This window comes from Dendronephthya gigantea, unplaced genomic scaffold, assembly GCF_004324835.1.
Source record: "Dendronephthya gigantea isolate DGI-Jeju-01 unplaced genomic scaffold, DenGig_1.0 000233F, whole genome shotgun sequence".
NCBI classification, from domain to species: Eukaryota; Metazoa; Cnidaria; class Anthozoa; order Malacalcyonacea; family Nephtheidae; genus Dendronephthya; species Dendronephthya gigantea.
In genome coordinates, this window is record NW_021163243.1 from 155001 (window position 1) to 176608 (window position 21608).

Below are 21608 nucleotides of genomic sequence, written 5' to 3' on the forward strand. Positions count from 1 at the left end.
AACTCATGAAAAGGACAACATCGCAAAAGAAAAATCCTGGCGCGTATCCGCCTGAGCTCAGGTCATTCGCACTGACCTTGAAATTTTATTCGACAAATGCATATAATTATGTCAGGAAAAGCTTTAATCTAGGGTTGCCACACGTATCGGTGATTCGATCATGGTACACCTCGATGGACGGCGAACCTGGTTTCACGAAGGACGCGTTGACAGCTTTAAAAGCGAAAGTTTTAGCTGCAAAAAGAGATGGTGGCAAAGAAGTTGTTTGCGCTCTGAACTTGGACGAGATGTCCATACGTAAACATGTCGAGTGGGATGGTAAGAGAATGCGTGGCTATGTCGACCTCGGAACGGGCATTGAAAATGACTCGCTGCCTGAAGCAACCGATGCGCTGGTGTACATGGCCGTTTGCGCAAATTCGAGATGGAAAATACCCTGTGGATATTTTCTGGTGAATGGACTGACTGGTGAACAGAAGGCAAACCTGACGAAAGAATGCATTGAGAAATTGCACGAGGTTGGAGTGAAGGTGATTTCATTCACATGCGATGGTCCTTCTACCCACCAGGCAATGCTGAAGGAGCTCGGAGCCAAGCTGTCAACTGATGACCTGCAAGTGTATTTCAAGCATCCGTGTGACCCCGAAGCCAAGATCTACGTGTTTTTAGATGCTTGTCACATGATAAAGTTAGTACGGAACGTCATGTCGGACTGGAAAGTTCTGAAAGATGAAGATGACAACACCATTCAGTGGCAATTTATCGAGAAATTGCATCAGTTGCAGGAATCGGAAGGTTTACATCTAGCTAATAAGCTTCGAACAGCGCATATCAAGTGGAAGCCCCAGAAGATGAAGGTAAATCTTGCGGCGCAGGCGCTCAGTTCGAGTGTTGCTGATGCGTTAGAATACTGTGAAGGTAAGCTGAAATTACCACAATTTCAGGGATGTGGTCCAACAGTGAAGTTTATTCGTATTTTTGATCGCCTGTTTGATGTTCTGAATTCCAGAAACCCGCTGGCGAAGCATTACAAAGCGCCAATCAGGAGATCGAATTACCAGTACACGAAGAAGTTTCTGGACCAGGCGAGCGAGTACATTCGCAATCTGAAGGATCCAGAAGGCGTATCAGTTTTCAAGACAAGAAGGAAAACAGGATTTCTTGGTTTCCTTATTTGCATCAAATCAGTTTTGGGATTGACTGACGATCTGGTTATGAGTGAGAAACCAGTCCTGGATTATCTCTTGACGTACAAGATGAGTCAAGATCACTTGGAGTTGTTCTTCGGTGCTGTGCGAGCATGCGGAGGGTGGAATAATAATCCAACCACACGCCAGTTTGTAGCCGCGTACAAACAACTGCTGATGAGACACAATATTGAAGGAGGACGTGGAAACTGCATCGCACAAAATGACACGGAAATATTGAATGCTCTTCAAGACCGGTGTGAAATTGACGAGTCATCCACTGGGATTTCAGATGTGACCATTGCCAGAAGATACGACATAGAGGTGAGACAGCCAGCAGCCGTCGATCATGATTATTGTGACGTGTCGAATGTCATAGAACTGTCGGAATACAAAGAGGCTGCAATATCATACATCGCTGGGTATGTGGTGAAGATGGTAATGAAAAAGATCAAATGTACGAAATGTACAACGGTTTTGACGACGACCGAAGAGGAGATTCCAGATTTGTTCGTAACGTGGAAGTCGAATGGTGGTCTGATATTGCCATCACATGGCGTTATCAAGATCTGTGAAGAAACGGAGAAGTGCATCGTAAGAATGCTGAACTCAAATCAAGGTGGTTTACCGCAAAGCGCCGGGATTTCGAATGCGATTGCCAAGACTGTGTTAGAAATCTGTGTTAGAGGTGGGGTCTTCAGCACCTTAGATGAACACATGTTTGATTCGAGTGCAGACGATAACCACGTTCTTGCTTTGATCAAATGCTGCTGTCAGAGTTACGTGACGATCCGTATGCATCATTTATGCAAGTTGAGGAATGCAAGAATGCACGAGAAGGTAGTACGTAAACAGTTCTCAAAGCTTGTGCTATTCAAACACCAGTAGAGTTCACTCGACCTGGGCACTCTTGTGGTGCTTCCGAGGTGACTGCCTGTATACCTAGTAATACAATGTTCATAAATGGAATTCATTCCTACTCTTTATAAAGAATTATTCATTTGTTAAATTGATAGATCATTTGAATTTTTCAAACATTTTCAAACAAATCAATATAATTTAATTTTTTCTGCAAAAGGGGTCATAAAATTACTCACTTGTCAAAACAAAAGTATTTTATCATTTTCAAAACCAGACATGAGCATTGTATTTTGATTGGTGGGCGTCCTGGCACAATTAAAGTTGTGTTGCGAGGAAGTGTGCATTGCTGATAATGCAAATTGTCAAGGATACCTGCACATTGTAGATGTGTTCGAGGTTTGACAAAAAGTTTGTGAATCTACTATATATGGTGTTTGATAAGTGTAATGTGTATACACCTACACAGGTGTATGGAAGATTAACACATCGTAATCATAATTAAGGACTGAAAAATTACTACAGAGGCAAGTATATACATATTGTTTTTTCTATATTTCTGATACTTGCCTGCATAAACTTTACATGAGTTTACTGCAATTATATTTTCTGTTTTTTAGATGAAGATTAGAAACAGAGATGCCATTTGATGTACCCAAAAAAATAGTTTAACCAATTTGTAATATAGAATGTAAAATTAAATAATGTAATTAATAATTAACATTAGTAGTAGATGTTGTATTTTAACAATATGCAAGTAGTAATATTTCGTATACAAGATCTGCATGCAATAATAGTAGCTACAATTTTCATAAGCCTTTATGAGCTGTCCTCTTTATCATAAACTAGCCATGCATAATGTGTTTCGTGGCCCATTTTTGAATTGACAACTGTGAAAGATGCTCAAGATTCTATTGGAAATCAAGAAGTACCAGTTATACATTTAGATGTTGACTATGCAATATACTATGGTAAATTCCCAACGACAAGACATGATGATGAAAGGAGATTTAAATACTGAGGGAAATTAAAAAGTTGATAAAAATATTCAGGATTAAAAAAAGTTGATAAAAATATTATCATCATCATCCTGGCTGAACAATAGAAACTTAGACATCAAACTTATGCTATCATGTCAACTAAAAGATGCAATACATGTACTCAACACCATTCCGGTCAAGTACATGAAACTTATGCTATCATGTCAACTAAAAGATGCAATACATGTACTCAACACCATTCCGGTCAAGTACATGCAATGGTCAATGAATGCAACACAGAGGAAAAAGAAGCAATCAGGAAGTTAGAAAGGATTGTTAAGAAAGAATAGACTATGAGGATTTATTAATATATTCTCAATATTGGGGGTCAAGCAGTTAGAAATTCATCAAACTTATGCTATCATGTCAACTAAAAGATGCAACACATGTCCTCAACACCATTCTGGTCAAGTACATGCAATGGTCAATGAATGCAACACAGAGGAAAAAGAAGCAATCAGGAAGTTAGAAAGGATTGTTAAGAAAGAATAGACTATGAGGATTTATTAATATATTCTCAATATTGGGGGTCAAACAGTTAGAAATTCATCAAAGGCGCCAGTGAAATAACATATGTTTTGGTATAGTTATGAGGAAAAATAACAATTATTAGGTTAATTTATAGTCTTATAGATGTCAAACTTTAGTATATTAAGTATATATCATGTTTGCCATTGTGATACAAGAATGGCTTTATTCAAAAACATCAGGCTGACAATTATTAAAGAGAGTCCTTAATAATTTCACAGGGATTGAAGCGTGCAGCACTATCTAGCTTTCGTTGTACAACATGTCCGAGAAGTCAAGAACAATGTAAACAAAAAGAAAGTTGTTTACAGTGTTTACAAAGCACTGTCTAACAGTGACCGCGAATCTTCAGCGGTCATAATACATATAGCAAATTGTGTAAATGTATGATAACTAATAGCATTTAGCCAAACTAATTTAAATGACTGTGAATTATTTATATTAGTTTTAAATAATTTTATGTACCCTTAAACTATAAGTCTATAATATATTACCTTTTATTACTTTGTACTTTTTAAAGTTGTTTTTCAGAGATTTGGCTCACGTTCAAAACAAAAAGATCGAAAAGGACCTTTCATGTATGTATGAACAGTTGAGAAATACTACGCATTTAAGGGAGTATCCAAGTTGTCTGCAAATTACATGATGTATTGTTAATTACATTTTGTTCGTTACACGCCCACTAAATTCCGCAATCACACCCACAAATATTGCGAGGTTGCAAATATTGGTGATTCTAATGATACACAAACAAGTCTAATCGCGCAGCAAAATGCGATTACCTCACAAACCAGATTACCTCAGAAACCAGATTGGCTAAAATGGTCAAATTAGAATTTAAATCCTTTAAAGTGTTGAATACTTCATGTTGTATCCATATTGCGCCCATTCTCTCCACCAATCAAATATCAAATCTATTTCGCGCGCTTTTTGATTTACATATCTTTTATAGCTTTCGTATATCTGAAAAGCACGATTATAAAGCAGAAAAAAAACTAAAAGGTTTTTAGAAAGGCATTATTTTAATGATTTTCGCCAATTACTACTAAATTACAATATAAATACTCTATGTTTTCCGACAGAAAGCGGGATGGCTACCGACAGCGAGGAGCTGCAAGGAAGTGGTCGTGATACTGGTGCGTCAATGATAGTTGTATTATTTTGAATTTAGTACAAAATATTTTCACCGAATTCTAGCAAAATTTGCTTAATGTTAATTTTTTTCAATTTATTTTATTTTGCGTTTTCGCTGCAGCAGAAGAGAATGAAGCTGCGATATCGGAAGGTGGGTTTCCTTGACAATTTTAATATAGGAATATATAAACGGTCCGGTGAGCATAAATCATACAGCAAAAATTTATACAGACAGTTTTTTAAATATAGGAGGAATGGATCTGGAGACAGATGACATGGATAAGAAAAATGGTACAACAGAAAAAATTATAATGCACAGCTAAACAATTGTCTTGATAAGAATTTAAATAAATCTTTCTATTTTAATTGTGTGATAAGAATTTAAATAAATCTTTCTATTTTCTAGACAAGAATGTGCCATTGTTTGAAGGTACTTAATTTTTTTTTTTATTTTAACATAGTCATTGCTTTTTATATACTATACTGAAGATGACTTGATTAAACTGGCAAACATGGCCAGCTATACATATACCAACTAAATGTTTTAAACAACTTTTATTCATTTAGGGAAATGTCATCATTGCGGCCTAAAAGGTCACAAAGCATTTCAATGCACTGAAGGTATGCCTTTTCTTTTCGTTTAATACATTGCTATAAAAAATGACTTGACATATAGAACAGCTATCTTTTCTCCTTTATATAAGACAAGAAGATAAGAAATGATTTTAAAGGTATTAACATTTTGCTATATGATCAGGTTGTTTTCATTTGTGGATTCCTAAAGCACCAAACATAACTTTAATATTTCATAATATTAATACCCTTCTCGTTTAGGAAGTTGTTATAATTGTGGCCTTAAAGGCCACAAAGCGAGAGAGTGTCGCAAATGTATGTTCTTCTTTCCAGTTTATTTATCTTCATTCACCTAAATTTAAAATAACACACTTATAATTTAGTAACTGTATAGTTCTGCTTTGTTTATTTGTTGCAGCTTATAATCGAGATGGAAACAGTAAGTCATGAACATTCCAATGAAGATCTTCACAGATAGCATCCATTTACTCTATGTTGTCCTGTTAGTTAATTAATTTACCAATACTTAATTTGTTAAGGAAAATATTTACCATTATCCACTATATTTGATGTCACTAAATCTCCTTGTTTTGTAGAAAGAAAATGTTTCAAATGTGGAAAGGTGGGGCATTTGGCCAAAGCCTGTAGATCCAAGTCATCCAACATCAAGCCCACACTAAAATATATACTACAGAATTGTACAAGCTGCACTATGAACTTCAGTGCATCCACTCTACCCAACAAAGATTAAGATTAAGGGTATATTCTAATGATTCCAGGATCACTATGTATTGTAATATTCGACATTCTTGGTTTCCTGACGTGTGCAAAATCTTTGGTTAATTCTATTTATGTATTATATTTTACATGATCAGGTTAATCTTTGTTGGGTAAAGTGGCATTCAATTAATTTGTTAATTTTGCACAATGCAATGGAATATCAATAATGACAATAAGCATTTGAAATTGAATCCTTTCATACCTATAGGCTATAACATGTTTTGTTTGCATTGCCTACTCTTCAAAAAGAGCTTTTTGTGTAAAAATTTAATGCATTTGATTAAAATATATGCATTAATTCTTGTTACAAATGTCAGCATTATTCATAATAAGGAGGCCAGAATACCATAGTGTATAATTTCTTTGAGCATTTCAATTTTCATTTACTGTTTAAAAGAATCAATGAGTTGAAAATAATTCATGTCCACAAACTATGCATTAAGCTTTTGTGATGTTAATTGTGCAATATTAGTTGATTAATTAAATAACATGAATTCAAAAATTATTTATACAAAATTGTTTATAAAATGCTAATAAATTATTAATAATGCCAATATATATTGCTATATGCTCATGTTTTAATTTACACATTGTTGAAATAAATATTGAAATAACTCTTTTGCATATAAGTATTTTGTGATTCCTCACCTTTAAAACATGAAAATGCACCGAGTAATTGAAGCATTATTAAAATTGTAGTCATCAGAGATTGGATCTAAAAAAAAGTATTAAAATTACTTTCCATATACAATTTTAAATTCGTTTTTAAAAAATGTCGATTCTTGTAAACATTTTGCCTGCCAACTGCTTTATTACAGATATATGTTTCTCTATTAATTTACATCTGTATATAAATGCAAAAACTGCAACTATATCGCTGAAACAAAGCCCATATTATTAAGCCCAAATAATTTAGTAGCTCGTATTTTTGACCTGGATAGCTTATTGACAGGAAAGGTAGAGTTAATTCTGAGGGATCAGGGATGCAATTCAAATCCCAAGAAACGATATTTTGAAAAAAAAATTAATACCTGAGCTTGAGTCAGTTCATCTGCAATCGGAATGAAAAAAATATACCGCTTTTTGTCACTTTTCTCACGCCTTTCTTTCGCTTTCGTTATTGACATTCAACAGCAGACAAATAACGTGTTAAAGCTCATAGTAGATAACATATTTCTCAAATATTGACGAGATGTGTGGTGTGCAAATGTGCAAGAGACAAAAGATCGTTTTCCGTTTTCGATATATCGATTAATTATTATAAAATTTCAAAATTCAGGGGGGAGAATACTGCTGTAGCGGGCTCAGAATTGAGCCTGGTCAGTGGTAACTACCATGGCCAAAAGGAACCATGTGGCGTCAGCAGAGCTTCTGCGGTTGCGCAGAAGGGCGAAGTCCGCCATGTTTTTGCGGACAAAAAGATGGCGGCGAAGTTACTGAAAAACACTGAGCTATATAATAATTCCTGGAGGACCGGCTCGTCATTTTTCGGTAACTTCGCCGCCATCTTTTTGAAGCAAAAAACATGGCGGACTTCGCCCTTCTGCGCAACCGCAGAAGCTCTGCTGACGCCACTTGGTTCCTTTTGGCCATGGTATTTACCACTGACCAGGCTCAATTATGAGCCCGCTACAGCAGTATTCTCCCCCCTGGTTTTTCAAAACAAAACGTTTAGGAAATAGGAATCTTCTGTACGCCTGAGCCACAAGTATTTTAAGAAGACGGCACAGATGATGCTTTTTAGTTTGTATGTAGAGCTATAAGATAATAAAAAAGGGCGAAGGAAAAACAAAACATATTTTTGAATCAGCCCACAACTAACTGATGTTTGAACCTATGGTTAAACATCAAAATATTTTTTAAAACGTTCGCGCCGCGGTCACATGGAAAACAAACATGAACTACAAGCCCGAGGAAAGTCTACAAGTGAAGTTTTGAAGAGAAACAGTCAAACAGGTATAATTTTTTTTGTAATTTTTGTTAAAAATCTTAATGGACTATTGCTTTGTGCACATCCTTAGTTTTTTAAGAATTTTAGGGGTCGAAATAACGTCAATGATCAGTAGTATTAATAAAATTGCTTTTGATCGGCGAACAAGCAAGTATTTCTGTATTTGCACTCGCATTTGCACGCGGGTAAAAACAAATGAAAGTATAATAATAAATGAAACACATTCAAACACACTAGTTTTTTATGTGCAATCGTGCATTGTTTTAACTATTTGTTTTTGTTTCTACAGACAAAAAAGATCTGAAACTTCAGAAGACAGAAGTGAGGAACTGTTACTGGAATCTTTTTAACAGGTATATTACCAATTGTAAAAAACATCACATCTCTTTACAGTTTACCCACCCACGTTTGTGTAAATCAAGCCAATCATTTCGAAGCAAAAAAAACATCAATGTATCATCCACATTGTTGGCCTTGTTTTCAGGCTTATACAGGACTGTGACATATAGTACATATACATACATGCACATACCTTCACATATCATATTAAAATACAATTTATAACATTGCCTTTTTAATTGGATGCTAAGTCAAGTTTGATTGTCTCAACTCTCAAGCATTAAACCTGTGCAGAGTAGAATTGTATTAAAAATTCAATAACATGCAAATCATTCCTACTTTGCACAAGAACTTGCCCAACTGGATTATATAGTTAGTATTTGCAATTAACATATTGGTACACACTACAAATTACATTTGCCATAGCTAGGCCACTTATGTACAGTAATCGATTGTAAATATGTGGTAATTGCATTAACTTTGAAACATGTGCTCTTCAGAACCAATTCCCTATGGACTGTGTTGCCAATTGTTTGGAAGGATTTCAAGGTATCACAAGACACAAAATACTAATTTTGACATTTTAATAAATTAAGTATATATTTACATCATTGTGAATTAATTAGAATTAGAATTGAAATTATTATTTTTTAAACATTTATAACAATTAACCTATGTTGCATTATACTCAATCAAAATTTCTAATCAATGCATGGTTTAGAATATTCAAATAAATACATACATTGGTAACTTGAGTCTAAATATTTTGAAACATTTTTAGTTTTGGTTTGGTTATTTAAATTGCATAATGCAACATTAACAAGAGTTCAGCAAAAGTGACATGAATCAATAAAATTTAACCAGGACAAGTGTGCAGGTTAAAAATGTGACAGGGGTCTCAAATTTGGATAATTTAAATTATTACACTTTTTAATATAAGAATCATCCTCAGATATATAAAATATTAAATTCATAATCTTAGATTATGAATTTAATATTTTACCTGAGCACATTTTAACCTGCACACTTAGAAATATAACAATGTACTTATTTCGAAACAGTAAAAGTGCAATTATTACAATTGCGCAGCACGTAACTGGTCAGCCCAGGGGGATTGAGAAGTGCAGGCTCTGGCCATATGACCAGGTTTCCCACATTTAAAACATCTTTTCCCTACAAAATAGATAAACAATATTTTACCTGTATTGATGTTTTATTCTGTTAGATACAGAATAGGATTTATTAATAAATCAATGCAATAGACATATTCTTTTATTAATAGTCTCTATATTATTAACACAATACTTGGTATGAACTGGTTTATAACCATGCCGTTATAATGGGTTAACCTACGTTTTCCATTTCTGTTGTGTGCTGAAATGAATAAAATATTAGGATATTTTTGACTATTAATAACACATATAATATTAGTTGAGGCTACCCCCTAACCCCCAATGCTCATATGCTCTCTGATAACAAACAACTATGAAGGCAGTTTAAGGCACATACAATTTTTGCAGTTTGCTGCTCTGTGACCCCTCTCCTTGCAATTATAGCATACTCCTAAATAAAATATTCATGGGTAAATATAGTTTTACTTCTGATCATTTGTAGGGTTTAATTGGCATAAGAATAAAAAACCTTTACTACCATGGAAGGGTCTTCCAGATCTTGTATTGTTCTCTATGTGAAAGGAAACATGTTCTTATCATATAAAGCTGTATCATATACTGTAAAGCTGTATCATTTAAAGCTGTTTCCAAGCTTTCAACTATTACCTGACTATTACCCATATGAAAGGTAGCATGTCTTTGCATGTTTCAAAGCCAATTCATACATGTCTAGCAAAAGCTTGGAAGCAAAGTGTAGACATGCACTAGCTAATATTATTGATATTTGCAATGAAAAACAGATAAAATACATAAATTATGGGAACTTGTTTTAAAAATTTGATACCATTTCCTTCGTCCTCAACTTGGTTTGTCCTCTCAGACCTTTCCACTGCAAAACATTGTGCAATAATTTACGTTCAAATACGTGCAGTAAAACAACTAGTACTGGGTTCAGGTTATTTTAATTAAAGATGCCTTGAACTCGTTTCATTTTGCAAAATTGTGTACATTACTGTATTTTACAAGTTTGTCAAATGCCGTATATCGCTAAACATATACCTACCATTTTCCTCTTGGCCTTCCCGTCCTTCCGTATGCGGCATTCCGTTTTCTTCCATTTCTATAAATTTTTCTCTGTCAAAATGTAATAAGAGAATTCATTATGACGACCAAAACTATATAATTTAAAGGGCCATATACCTTCGTACTTCAATTAAAAGCTTTTGTCTAAAAGGTAAATAAAAATTGAAAAGAGCGCGAAATAAATACGACAATTTGATTGGTCTAAATACAGAAAATATTCATGATAATAACATGAAGTTTACTCGGTTTTTAACAAATTATAGAACAAAAAAAAATGGACTGTAATAATTCTGTTTGTCACTGACTCTAGTACTAATCTATGGTCGTAAAACTGCGTGCGAATAGTTGCCACTGGTATGTACTACACAACACATTGCTAGTGTTTATTCTTGTATACCTTGAAAGTAAGATCAATGTGCTAATTCATTAAAAACCACATAAATTTAATAACTGTATCTTCAAAATGCAACCTAATTATTATAATTCACAATTTACATTCATAACGTCAGCTAAAAACTAATGTCAGCATTACAGTGGTAAATAAAATATAGTTATATGCCTATATTTTACCATATTTACAAATGTCAATGTTTACGCTGTCAATGTTTAACTACCAAAGCACGTAAACCATTCTCTCTGTGACACCCTGAAGTCCATTCTTTCTTTGATACTTTATTTAACCATAGAAGTGATGGAAAGCACAAATCTTTGATTATATACACAGGTGTTCATAATTGACATGATGACACTTTGACGGCAAGAATATATATTGTTGGCTGGACTGGTTTCCTTCATTATCTTTTGACTCCCTGATTTTGTCCATAATGAGAGTTTTCATAGTGAGTGGTATCACTGGTTGTCTATATCATCAAATAGTGCTACAACAACAAATTCATTGACCATTTTGTCTGCATGTATTTCAGTGACACTCTGTATCCAAAAGATTTCTTTGTCCTTGTCCATGTCCAGCGTAAAGTTTATGTGATCATTATTCTCATTCCACAACCTGGATGGTTTGCCCAATTTGTGACAATATGTTGCTGCAATTCTGATTCTTCAACAATCTTGGTGACAATATTGAGCAAAGAGTACCATATGTTTTATTTGCAATGCAATATCTTGAGACGTTTTGGAGAACTCATGAATGTGTCAAGAAAGATGGAATACCTGCATGGCTAGCTAAAACATTAACATTGTGTTTGTGTTGTCTTATTTAATAAAGTCGTGCATTAGGTCATATGTAAATATAAAATATAAGTTATATATTCTAAATTTTACAAAATAATAAATAATTTATTTTATGATTGACTGTAGTCAAATCTTTTCAGTTGCTCCTAACAAAACAGAGGAACAAAAAACACAAAGTTAATGACAGAACTGCATGAATGCAAACACTTTGGGAAAAAAAGAGAGCAAAAACATAATATTTACCTCTAGTGACATATCAATGCATTTTATAATTTCTTCATCTCACATATGATAATTGGCTGCTGTCAAACACCATGCATACACACATTACTTTGTCAACCCCTAGACACATCTAAAATGTGCAGGTTCCGTTGACCATGCATTCTCAACAATGCACACTTCCTCGCAACACAAATAATTGTGCCAGGATACGCCCAACCTTCGAAAAATGCAACTAAACTGAAAAAATGAGGTTGCAGATATATGTGAATAAATTATCTTTTCTCAACAAATTTTTGATTTAATTCATTTAAATGTAGAAACTTTAATTGATATAAACGAGAAAGATATGAAATTTCAATTGTTTGCAATTTTTAATGAACATGGTCAGTTACATTGACATTGCATTCCAAGGCATACAGGCAAACCTCGAAAGCACCACAAGAGTGCCCAGGACACGTGTAAACTCTACTGGTGTTTGAACAACACGAGCTTTGAAAACTGCTTTCGTATCACCTTCTCATGCATACTTGCATTCCTCAACTTACATAAATGATGCATTCGAATCGTGACATAACTCTGAGAACAGCACTTTATCAGAGTAAACAGGTGGTTGTCCACTGCACTTGAGTCAAACATGTGCTGGTTTAACGTGCTAAAGACCCCGCTCTTCACACATGTTTCCAGCACCGTCTTCGCAATTGCTCCTGATAGCTACGAGGTAAACCACCTTGGTTAGCATTCAGCATTCTCCTAATGCACTTCTCCGTTTCTTCACAAATCTTAATCAGTCCGTGTGACGGTAGTTGCAAACCCCCATTCGTCTTCCATGTTACGAACAAGTCCGGTATGTTCTCTTTCGTCGTCGTCAGCACCGTTGTACATTGGGTGCAATGGATCTTTTTCGTCACCATCTTCGAGACGTATCCAGCAATATACGATATTGCAGCCTCCTTGTACTCAGACAGTTCAATGGCATTAGACACATCACAGTAGTCATGATCGACGGCAGCTGGCTCTCTCAACTCCAAGTCGTATCGCCTTGCAATCGCTACGTCTGAGATCCCAGTCGGCGTCTCTTCAATTTCACACTGGTCTTTGACGCAGTCTAATATCTGAGTGTCATCTTGAGCAACGCAGTTTCCATGACCTCCTTTAATATTGTGCCTCATCAGCAGTTGCTTGTACGCGGCTACAAACTGCCGTGTGGTTGGATTGTTATTCCATCCTCCGCATGCTCGCACAGCACCGAAGAACAACTCCAAGTGATCTTGACTCGTCTTGTACGTCAGAAGGTACTTCAGGACAGGTTTCTCCGGCATAATCAGATCGTCGGCCAATCCCAAAACTGCTTTGATGCAAATAAGAAAACTAAGAAATCCGGTTTTCCTTTTCGACTTGAGGATCGATCTTCCATCAGGACCCTTTAGATTTCGGATGTACTCACTCGCCTGGTCCAGAAACTTCTTCGCGTACTGATAATTCGATCTCCTAATTGGCGCTTTGTAATTCTTCGCCAGCCGGTTTCTGGAATTCAGAACATCAAATAAGCGATCAAAAACACGAATAAACTTCACAGTTGGACCACATCCCTGAAATTGGGGCAATTTCAGCTTACCTTCGTTGTATTCTAAAGCATCAGCGACACTCGAACTGAGCGCCTGTGCTGCTAGGTTTACCTTCATCTTTTGTGGTTTCCATTTGATATGCCCTGCCCGAAGCTTATTAGCAAGATGTAAACCCTCTGATTCTTGCAACTGATGCAATTTCTCGATGAATTGCCACTGAATTGTGTTCCCTTCTTCATCCTTCAGAACTTGCCAGTCCGACATTGTGTTTCGCACCAACTTTATCATGTGGCAGGCGTCCAGAAACACGTAGATCTTGGCCTCTGGGTCACACGGATGCGGAAAATACGCCTGCAGGCTATCAGGTGTAAGAATTGCGCCGAGCTCCTTTAACATCGCCTGGTGGGTCGATGGACCGTCGCATGTGAAAGAAATCACCTTCACCCCGACTTCGTGCAATTTTCGAATGCATTCTTTTGTTAAATTGGCCTTCTCTTCACCAGTGAGTCCGTTCACTAGAAAATATCCACAAGGTATTTCCAACTTGAGTTTGCACAAACAGCCATGTACACAAGAGCATCGGTTGCCTCAGGAAGAAAGTCGTCTTCAATGCCAGTCCCGAGGTCGACATAACCACGCATTTTCTTTCCATCCCACTCAACATGTTTTCGTATGGACATCTCATCCAAGGTGAGAGCGCAAACAACTTCTTCACCTTTTCTTTTTGCAGCGAGGACCTTAGCTTTCAAAGCTGTCAAGGCATCTTTCGTGAAACCGGGTTCACCATCCATCGAGGTATACCACGATCGGATCACAGATACGTGTGGCAGCCCGAGCTGAAAACTTTCCGAACATAATTATACGCCTTCGTGGAGTAAAACTTTAAGGTTAGAGCAAATGACCTTAGCTCGGGTGGATACGCCCCAGGATTTTTGTTTTTCTTTTGCGACATTAACCTCTTCATCAGTTCCTTTGGAACTCCGGAAAAGGTTGTTTCCAAAATCGCAGCGCAATCACTATTTATGAGATTACTCTGTCTCAGTTCACTTACCACTGACTCCAAAGTGCTAACCTTTCTCTTTAGCCTTCTTGTCTTTTGCTTTGACGCCTTAAACTTGTTCTGCAGATTAGTCAAGTTGTTTACAAGATTATCTACATGTTTCTTCATTCTACGAGGGGATTTACTGATATGGTAAGTGTGATCATGATTCACATGACTCATGTGTATTCTTTTTGGAGTACTTACCCCATTAATAACCACATCTTTATCTGAGAGCTTTCTCTTTCTCCCAATAGTAACCTGTTCATTTACACCCTGTACACTTAAACTACTAGAGTTTTCATCTTCAGTGATACCCTGTATAACTACATTATCAGTTACACTACCACTGCAATTACTTACCATAGGTTCAGCTTCCTCTCTCATACTTACACAATCTTTGTCAACCAACCCACTTGTGACTCTCTGCAGTGATGTACCAGTACTACATCCTTGTTCCAAATTATTGTTGCCTAATATATCCTTCAATGCAACCTCTACAAGTTCCTCATTTTGTTTTACCTTAAAATAAGTTTTGAAGGTTTAGTTAATATTATTAATGCATTAAAAATTATCAAAAGTACAAGTGAGTACCAAAAATAGTTTCCATCTGCTGAGACATATCACATTAAAAGAAAATGCAGTGTGTGTAAGGAAGGTAAAAATTTGCATAATATATGTAATTAGTCTTCGCAGTAAATGTTGTGAAAATATGCATCAACTATATAGTTTTTAAAGAACAATTGTTGACCATCTACAAAATTGCAGTTAAAATGTCACTGTGATCTATGGATCCATTTTTGTAAGGGGGCTAAGTCACTTGCCTGGCTTGGGGTAGGCTTATGGTTGGCTAGGTCAGTTGTATGTTATTTAAAAGAAATTAAAAAGGAGATGATACATATATGACTCTAAACTTCAAAGTATGTTTATAAAAGGGTACTAATTTTCAGTCCAAATTTTGAAGCTATACCCGAATTTGGCCTTGGCTCTTTATAGTCCAATCAATTGCAGCAAACATATATACTGTAGTCTATAATAGGACCTACTGCAGATCTTGTGTACTTACAACATTATCGCCTGTATTCAAAAAGCTCACACTTACAACATATAAATTTTGTTAATGCTGGTCAATGAGAAAGTTCTTTCTCAATTTGTGGAAAGATTTTAGGTAAAACACTGAAAATCAAGACCCTATCCGACTGGAAATTCCACCATGGAAACGTTATGAGAAGATTAAGATCTCAGAGTGAGCAGTTAGAATACAGTATGTATCGGACTAAATTTTAATTGTCAATTAAACCTGAGATTTCTGAAATATCGTAGGCACGGCATCTGGCAGCAGCATCATTTTCTGTCCCGTCATTTGTAACATGTCCGCTCTGAAATGCTCCGAGCAGAGAAGACTTCCCTTCGTCGGAATAAACTTTACTGCTGCATCCCTGTTCATATTCTCCACCCAAACGTCGTACAACTCAGGATTTTTTTCCGGATCAGGAAACCTAAAAGTTTCAAAATGGGTTTTTAAGCACTACTTGTTTCAGTTTTGTTAGAATTTTTTTTTATGTTGAATTATGTTGAAATTACTACAATATATAAACTAATAAACAACAATGAAATTAACAATGAAAGTTTGAATTAAATACTGAATGTAAAAAAATTAAAAATGTATGACGCCATCTATGGTTGTAAAAATTTATGGAAAAAGTATATGTATTTTAAACCTTTTTCTAAACCACAAATTAAACTTTAAAAAAAATTGCGGATTCTTACCGGTGAGAAGAAAGGTTTTTTTCCTTCGTAAAAGAATTGTGGCACCCAAAAGCGCAGCAAAAAGGCATTTTCTCTTGTCGTTACAAAACGCAAAGCGAAAAAGATGAATAAAAGTATTCAAATATTTTCATAAAAATCGGGAGGGTGATGGACCCAGTTTTTTACTTTGTATCGCGGTATGTCAGTGGTAACTACCATGAGCAAAAGGAACCAAGTGGCGTCAGCAAAACTCAAAATCCGCCATCTTTTTGGCTACGCTTTTTGGTGGCGAGCCGGTCCTCCAGGAATTATTATATAGCTCAGTGCTGAAAAATCTCGAGCCGGTCCTCCAGGAATTATTATATAGCTCAGTGGAAATTTCCTTTGGGAAATTTCCTCTTCGACATGTTAGTGACAATTTTTGCGCCAAGGAATTGCGGCGAAATTGCGAATAAATGGCGAAATTCGGAGGTCGTATAACAATAACAAATAAATGTCTTTAAATGATTCCTCGCAAAAGTTGTCCAGTTCCCTTTGTTTACAAAACGATAACATGGCACAAATGTCAATTGGTTTCAACCAGGGCGCTTATATATAAATGCGTGGTTTCAACAGAAGTTCAAGCTGTTCAACTTTGAATTGTTAAAGATGTTCGCGATGCCCCAAAATAATTCTTGTGGCGGCGCTAAAATCAGGTAAGTTATTTAATAATAACAAGAGTTATGTCATACTATAGTCCTGAAACAACACAACACAACAACAATAGTGCGAGGCCAACGCTTTTACGGCTGGGCTCATCACTTTTTTGTTTTTATTAATATAAATAGATTACGATTGTGTTTATTGTAGCTAATTTGTACACAGCTAACTGTACCTGCTTGTAAATAAATAAATTGTATGATGGTTTCATCAATCCTACCTCCATCACACACTAATTATAGTAGGTACAAATGTTTGCCATTTCAAAGCCATACTCAATACAAACAAAATTTAAAAGTTTGCCAATACTGAAAAGGGACATTACTTTCTTACCTACCACAAATATTCAGAAAGCTGCTGTAATCATAACTTTAACATAACATAACCCTTAGATAGACGTTTCAAGATGCATTGAAATGAGGTGCATTGGTGCATTTCATGAGGGTTTTTTATATTTTAGGCAAAATTATATATTATAGATATATATTGTTATATAATTGTCACAGAATAGCTAATGATTGATTGCCAAAAGATTGAAATCTTAACAATCAGCTGCCCAAAGACAGAAATCTTAACAGCTTAGAAATCAAAGCCAGACTGTGTTTTTTAGTTATATATAACATATTTTTTAACAAAATAATGGCCTATATTTTTCCTTTTAGCATATATGAATTATATTTACACTAATGTTTACCACAGAATAGCTATTGAACTGGTTGCCAAAAGATAGGAATCTTAACCAGCTGCCCAAAGACAGAAATCTTAACAGCTTAGAAGTTCATGCTAGACTGTGTTTTTAAGTGAAGCCTTTTAACATTGCCCTCATCATAATTTATAACTGAGACTGTTTACTGATTTGTTTGCAATTACTTTTCCGTACATAAATTAATCACAATACTTAAAGAATATACCATTAAAGTGTAGATGAGTTTACTACAGCTTCTCGATGTTTGCATACTAGGAGTAGCTATGTGTATATACAGCTTTAAGTTCATGGAAGAATTTGTTTCCATTTTTACCCTAATTGATTAGCTTCCAAATTATATGAATGGTGTGTACATTGTACATTGTACATATACATTCTCCTAGGAATATTATAATTTCATTACACTGCATAAATTCAATGCACAACAATAAAAACAAATGGCGGTTAATGGCCATGCATGCAACATCAGCTTTTACCATTATCATTAACCTTTCGGATAATAATCTATTATAGCTTAAGAAAGTTTGCTATGTATTTTGTTCAATAATTGCTTTAAGGTGGTTTTAATTGTTTTTAGCCATCAGGGGTTGCAAGATTGAGAAAATTCCCAAAAGAGTTGGCCTTAACTTTGCTAAAGATGAAGAGGATTTTTCACCCAATGAAAGAAGTTCCTGATTCATTATCTGCTCACCTATAGTTTTTAATATCTTACCAAGTGAAAAAACATCACTTGCTTTGCTCAACAATTTACTATTAAGTATAATTTCTGACATACTCCAGGAGCAATGTTTCATATATACTAAAACAACATTGCTTATAAATTAACAATCAGCCGATGAAAGATTGAAAATCATAACAGCTTAGTAGAAGTTCATGATTGGCTGTGTTTTTGCTACATATTTTTGAACAATTTGTGATGTTCCAATAATATTTTATAAAATGTGAAATGTTGTAACCCATCACATGTACATGATCTGTTAAGGACTGTATAAAATTTAAATAATTGACTGAAATCTTAGTATTGCATTTGATCAACCTTGATAAAACACATTAATTGTGGATAAACCTACCATTGCAATGTGTATGACTGCTATGCAAATTAACATGGCAACCTAAAGATTATGCATGTTTGTTCATATTGATATTTTCCTTAATGGACAGACTTGAGGGACAATAAATGCCTAAACATTCGCACAGGCTGCGAACGCATAACCCATTAACCTCTTATCACCAGGTAATTTGTTAATAAAATGTTGAGATTACTCCCAACATGGTCATAGGGTATAGTCTATAGGCCGGCTATTGAATTCAACTGCACGATATTTAGTCACTCACCGAAGAGGTCCCTTACGCACAAACAGTATATGCGTTTTCGGTTTTGAACTATAAAAAATCCTTGAAATACGGTTAATATTCGTTATCATTTTACACGTATTAGCGAACATAAGGTGCTGTGGAAATCGCGCCATGCAATCTCATTTCTATTTCGCGCATTTTCTTCATCAGACTTCGTGGGAATCGTAGCATACAAATACTCGCCGGTATGCTCTTTAACTGCGACCAGAGTTTCCAGACTTTACCAAGCCCTTGGCATCCTTCACTCTCTTCCCTTATTTATAAGCGCCAAAAAGATTTCTTACAGCCACAAACGCACGATCTCCTCGTTCAATGTTTATTAAACTCGAAAGCGCGCTTTTTGGTTTTTGCGCCAAATTATTTATAAAATTCCACTTCAATTTTTCAGCATTCAAAATAAAGTTTAAAAATGTCAGCTGATGAATTTATTTTGTGGAAACACGGATTAAGTGAGAAGTGAGATATTCCAAGTGTGAATATTGGTCAGAATACGCGGCATATTCCCGGCGTATTCACACTTAGAATACTGAAGAATACGATGCCGTATTCACACTAATATTCCATGTCGGAATACGCTTGCAATATGTGTTTTATTCACACCCGTATTCACATATGTGAATACCTTGGAATACGGCGCTTTTCATGCAGTGGTCCGCGCGTATTATTACTCAAAAGGGGGATAAATCCAAGGCTTCTTTTGCTCTGTATCTGTTATAGTAAAGTTGGAGCTGCACTTTTTATGGACAAAATGCAAATTAGCACACAACTGGTAACAATTCTATTCTCTATCGTAATAAAAGCATATTTATTTGCCTCGAAACGGATAAAAAGAAATGCGGGATGACAAAGTATACATATATATATATATATATATATATATTGTTTGTTTGCGCGTGTGAGCATTGCAAAAAGAATGGTAACTCACCGGCACTCCATGCAGAGGAATATAGACCTTCTGCATAACGACGTATCAAGCCGTATCAAGCCGTACTATACATAAATCAACAGGATTAATCATCGGCGATTTGGCAGTCATAAGTTCTGTATGTATAGGTTTTGTCGCCATAGATATGCTGAAAGAGAAATATAATTTTAATTTTGTTTGATACGAAGTTTCTTTATTTATAATATATATAGGCCCTCAGGTCAAAACGTCCAGAAGTGTTTTGTCTATTTAAGGCTGGCGCACACCAGAGCTATGTGCTTAGCAAAAAGTCATTCGTAGCCATTGGCGTAAGCCATTTGCTCTCGTGTGCGGCTGACTTTTCTGGCGACTTTGGTCATTCGTGCCAAAAGTCGTCGGAAAGGTCGCCGCACACTAGAGAAACTGGCTTACGCGCCAATGGCCGCGAATGACGTTTTGCTAATTGGTTATATTGGAACTTATCTACAATATATATAGCTATATATAGCCAATCAACTGACGAGTATAATATAGAAGCCGTTTATCCTAAACGGCAAAAACGTTGTCCATGTCAGTCAGGTTACTATTAAATATCGCGTATTTAATTTGTTCGCCTTGTATATAAGAAATTTGCAAGTCATATCTCGAATCATTTTCCATAAAATTAACGTAGCCATATTTAGTACAATCACATTCAGTACAATGATCGATATTATGCATTATTTTTATTACGCAAGTATTCATATGTTATATCAGTAATGTATGATTTTATATAGAGAGAAAGAGAGTTCAGCTGACAGTGGGAATAAATTAACCGGCCACACTATATATTCAATATATGTTCCAAAATAATTTGGTTATCGCCGCTTTATAAACACAAACAGTGATATGGAAACCTTACCTTCCCAAATAGGACACAATCTAATGTATTCTTTATATCTTTTTTCAAGATAGGCAGCTGTCTCGTTACAACAAAGTGACCTTTTAATAACATCGTCATTCAGACATTCTCTCTCCCATTGTTTTCTGTCTTGAACGAGTTTAGACCAACCTCTTTTACAAAACTCCGTCTCTTCTTCTCCAAAAATGGCAGCGAAGCAAAACATTATAACTGTTTGTAAAACTTCTTTACAATTACTAAATATAATTGGTTTCATTCGGTTTTGTTTCCTCCTCATCCTGTAAGAAGATGACTGCATGTGTACCATCTAGCTACATCTGGTCATGTCTATACTTTGTAAAGATTTAGTGGCATAAAGTCGCTACTATTTGTGACACTATCCTAGGTTAGTTATATCAGATTAATAATTTAATTTTTTTTTCGTATCTTTAGTAATACCTGTGACCAATTGTGATAAGTGTACCAGCCTTTTACCGCGTCTTGTATATACAATTCAGCTAAACATTTTCCATTTACACCTTTCTGTGAAGTGGGTTTAAACCGCAAATTTGTATGTTTTCCTAACCTTAAGAAGTCAACGTACTGGTGCAGCACTGCAGCTAATATGTCGTGTTTTGTTTTATATAGTTCGAGTGTACTCTAAGAGCAGCTTCACGTTTTTTGTACACTGCGCACGCACGCACGGACGCAGGGG

General features: G+C 35.5%; 2 protein-coding genes, 1 long non-coding RNA gene and 1 pseudogene across 3 annotated transcripts; 1 reads left to right on the top strand and 3 right to left on the bottom strand.

The window, feature by feature from the left end:
• The window catches only part of LOC114540396, a 72633-nt pseudogene that overhangs the window by 13646 nt on the left and 37379 nt on the right, over positions 1-21608 (top strand).
• Positions 5183-7336, bottom strand: LOC114540401. Its single transcript, XR_003689045.1, has 4 exons — positions 7132-7336; positions 6749-6815; positions 5872-5996; positions 5183-5672 (listed from the first exon to the last, which is right to left on the bottom strand). It is a non-coding gene; the product is annotated as an uncharacterized LOC114540401 (long non-coding RNA).
• On the bottom strand, positions 9466-12220 carry LOC114540409 (DNA-binding protein HEXBP-like). Its single transcript, XM_028560599.1, has 7 exons — positions 10703-12220; positions 10566-10636; positions 10347-10391; positions 10041-10073; positions 9900-9953; positions 9744-9764; positions 9466-9563 (listed from the first exon to the last, which is right to left on the bottom strand). The coding sequence occupies exons 2-7, from the start codon at positions 10618-10620 to the stop codon at positions 9466-9468; spliced, it is 306 nt and encodes a 101-aa protein (XP_028416400.1). The 5' UTR covers positions 10621-10636; positions 10703-12220.
• Positions 14372-16606, bottom strand: LOC114540410 (THAP domain-containing protein 5-like). The gene is made up of 2 exons (XM_028560600.1): positions 15900-16606; positions 14372-15121 (listed from the first exon to the last, which is right to left on the bottom strand). Exons 1-2 carry the CDS (start codon positions 16044-16046, stop codon positions 14372-14374), a joined length of 897 nt encoding a protein of 298 aa, XP_028416401.1. The 5' UTR covers positions 16047-16606.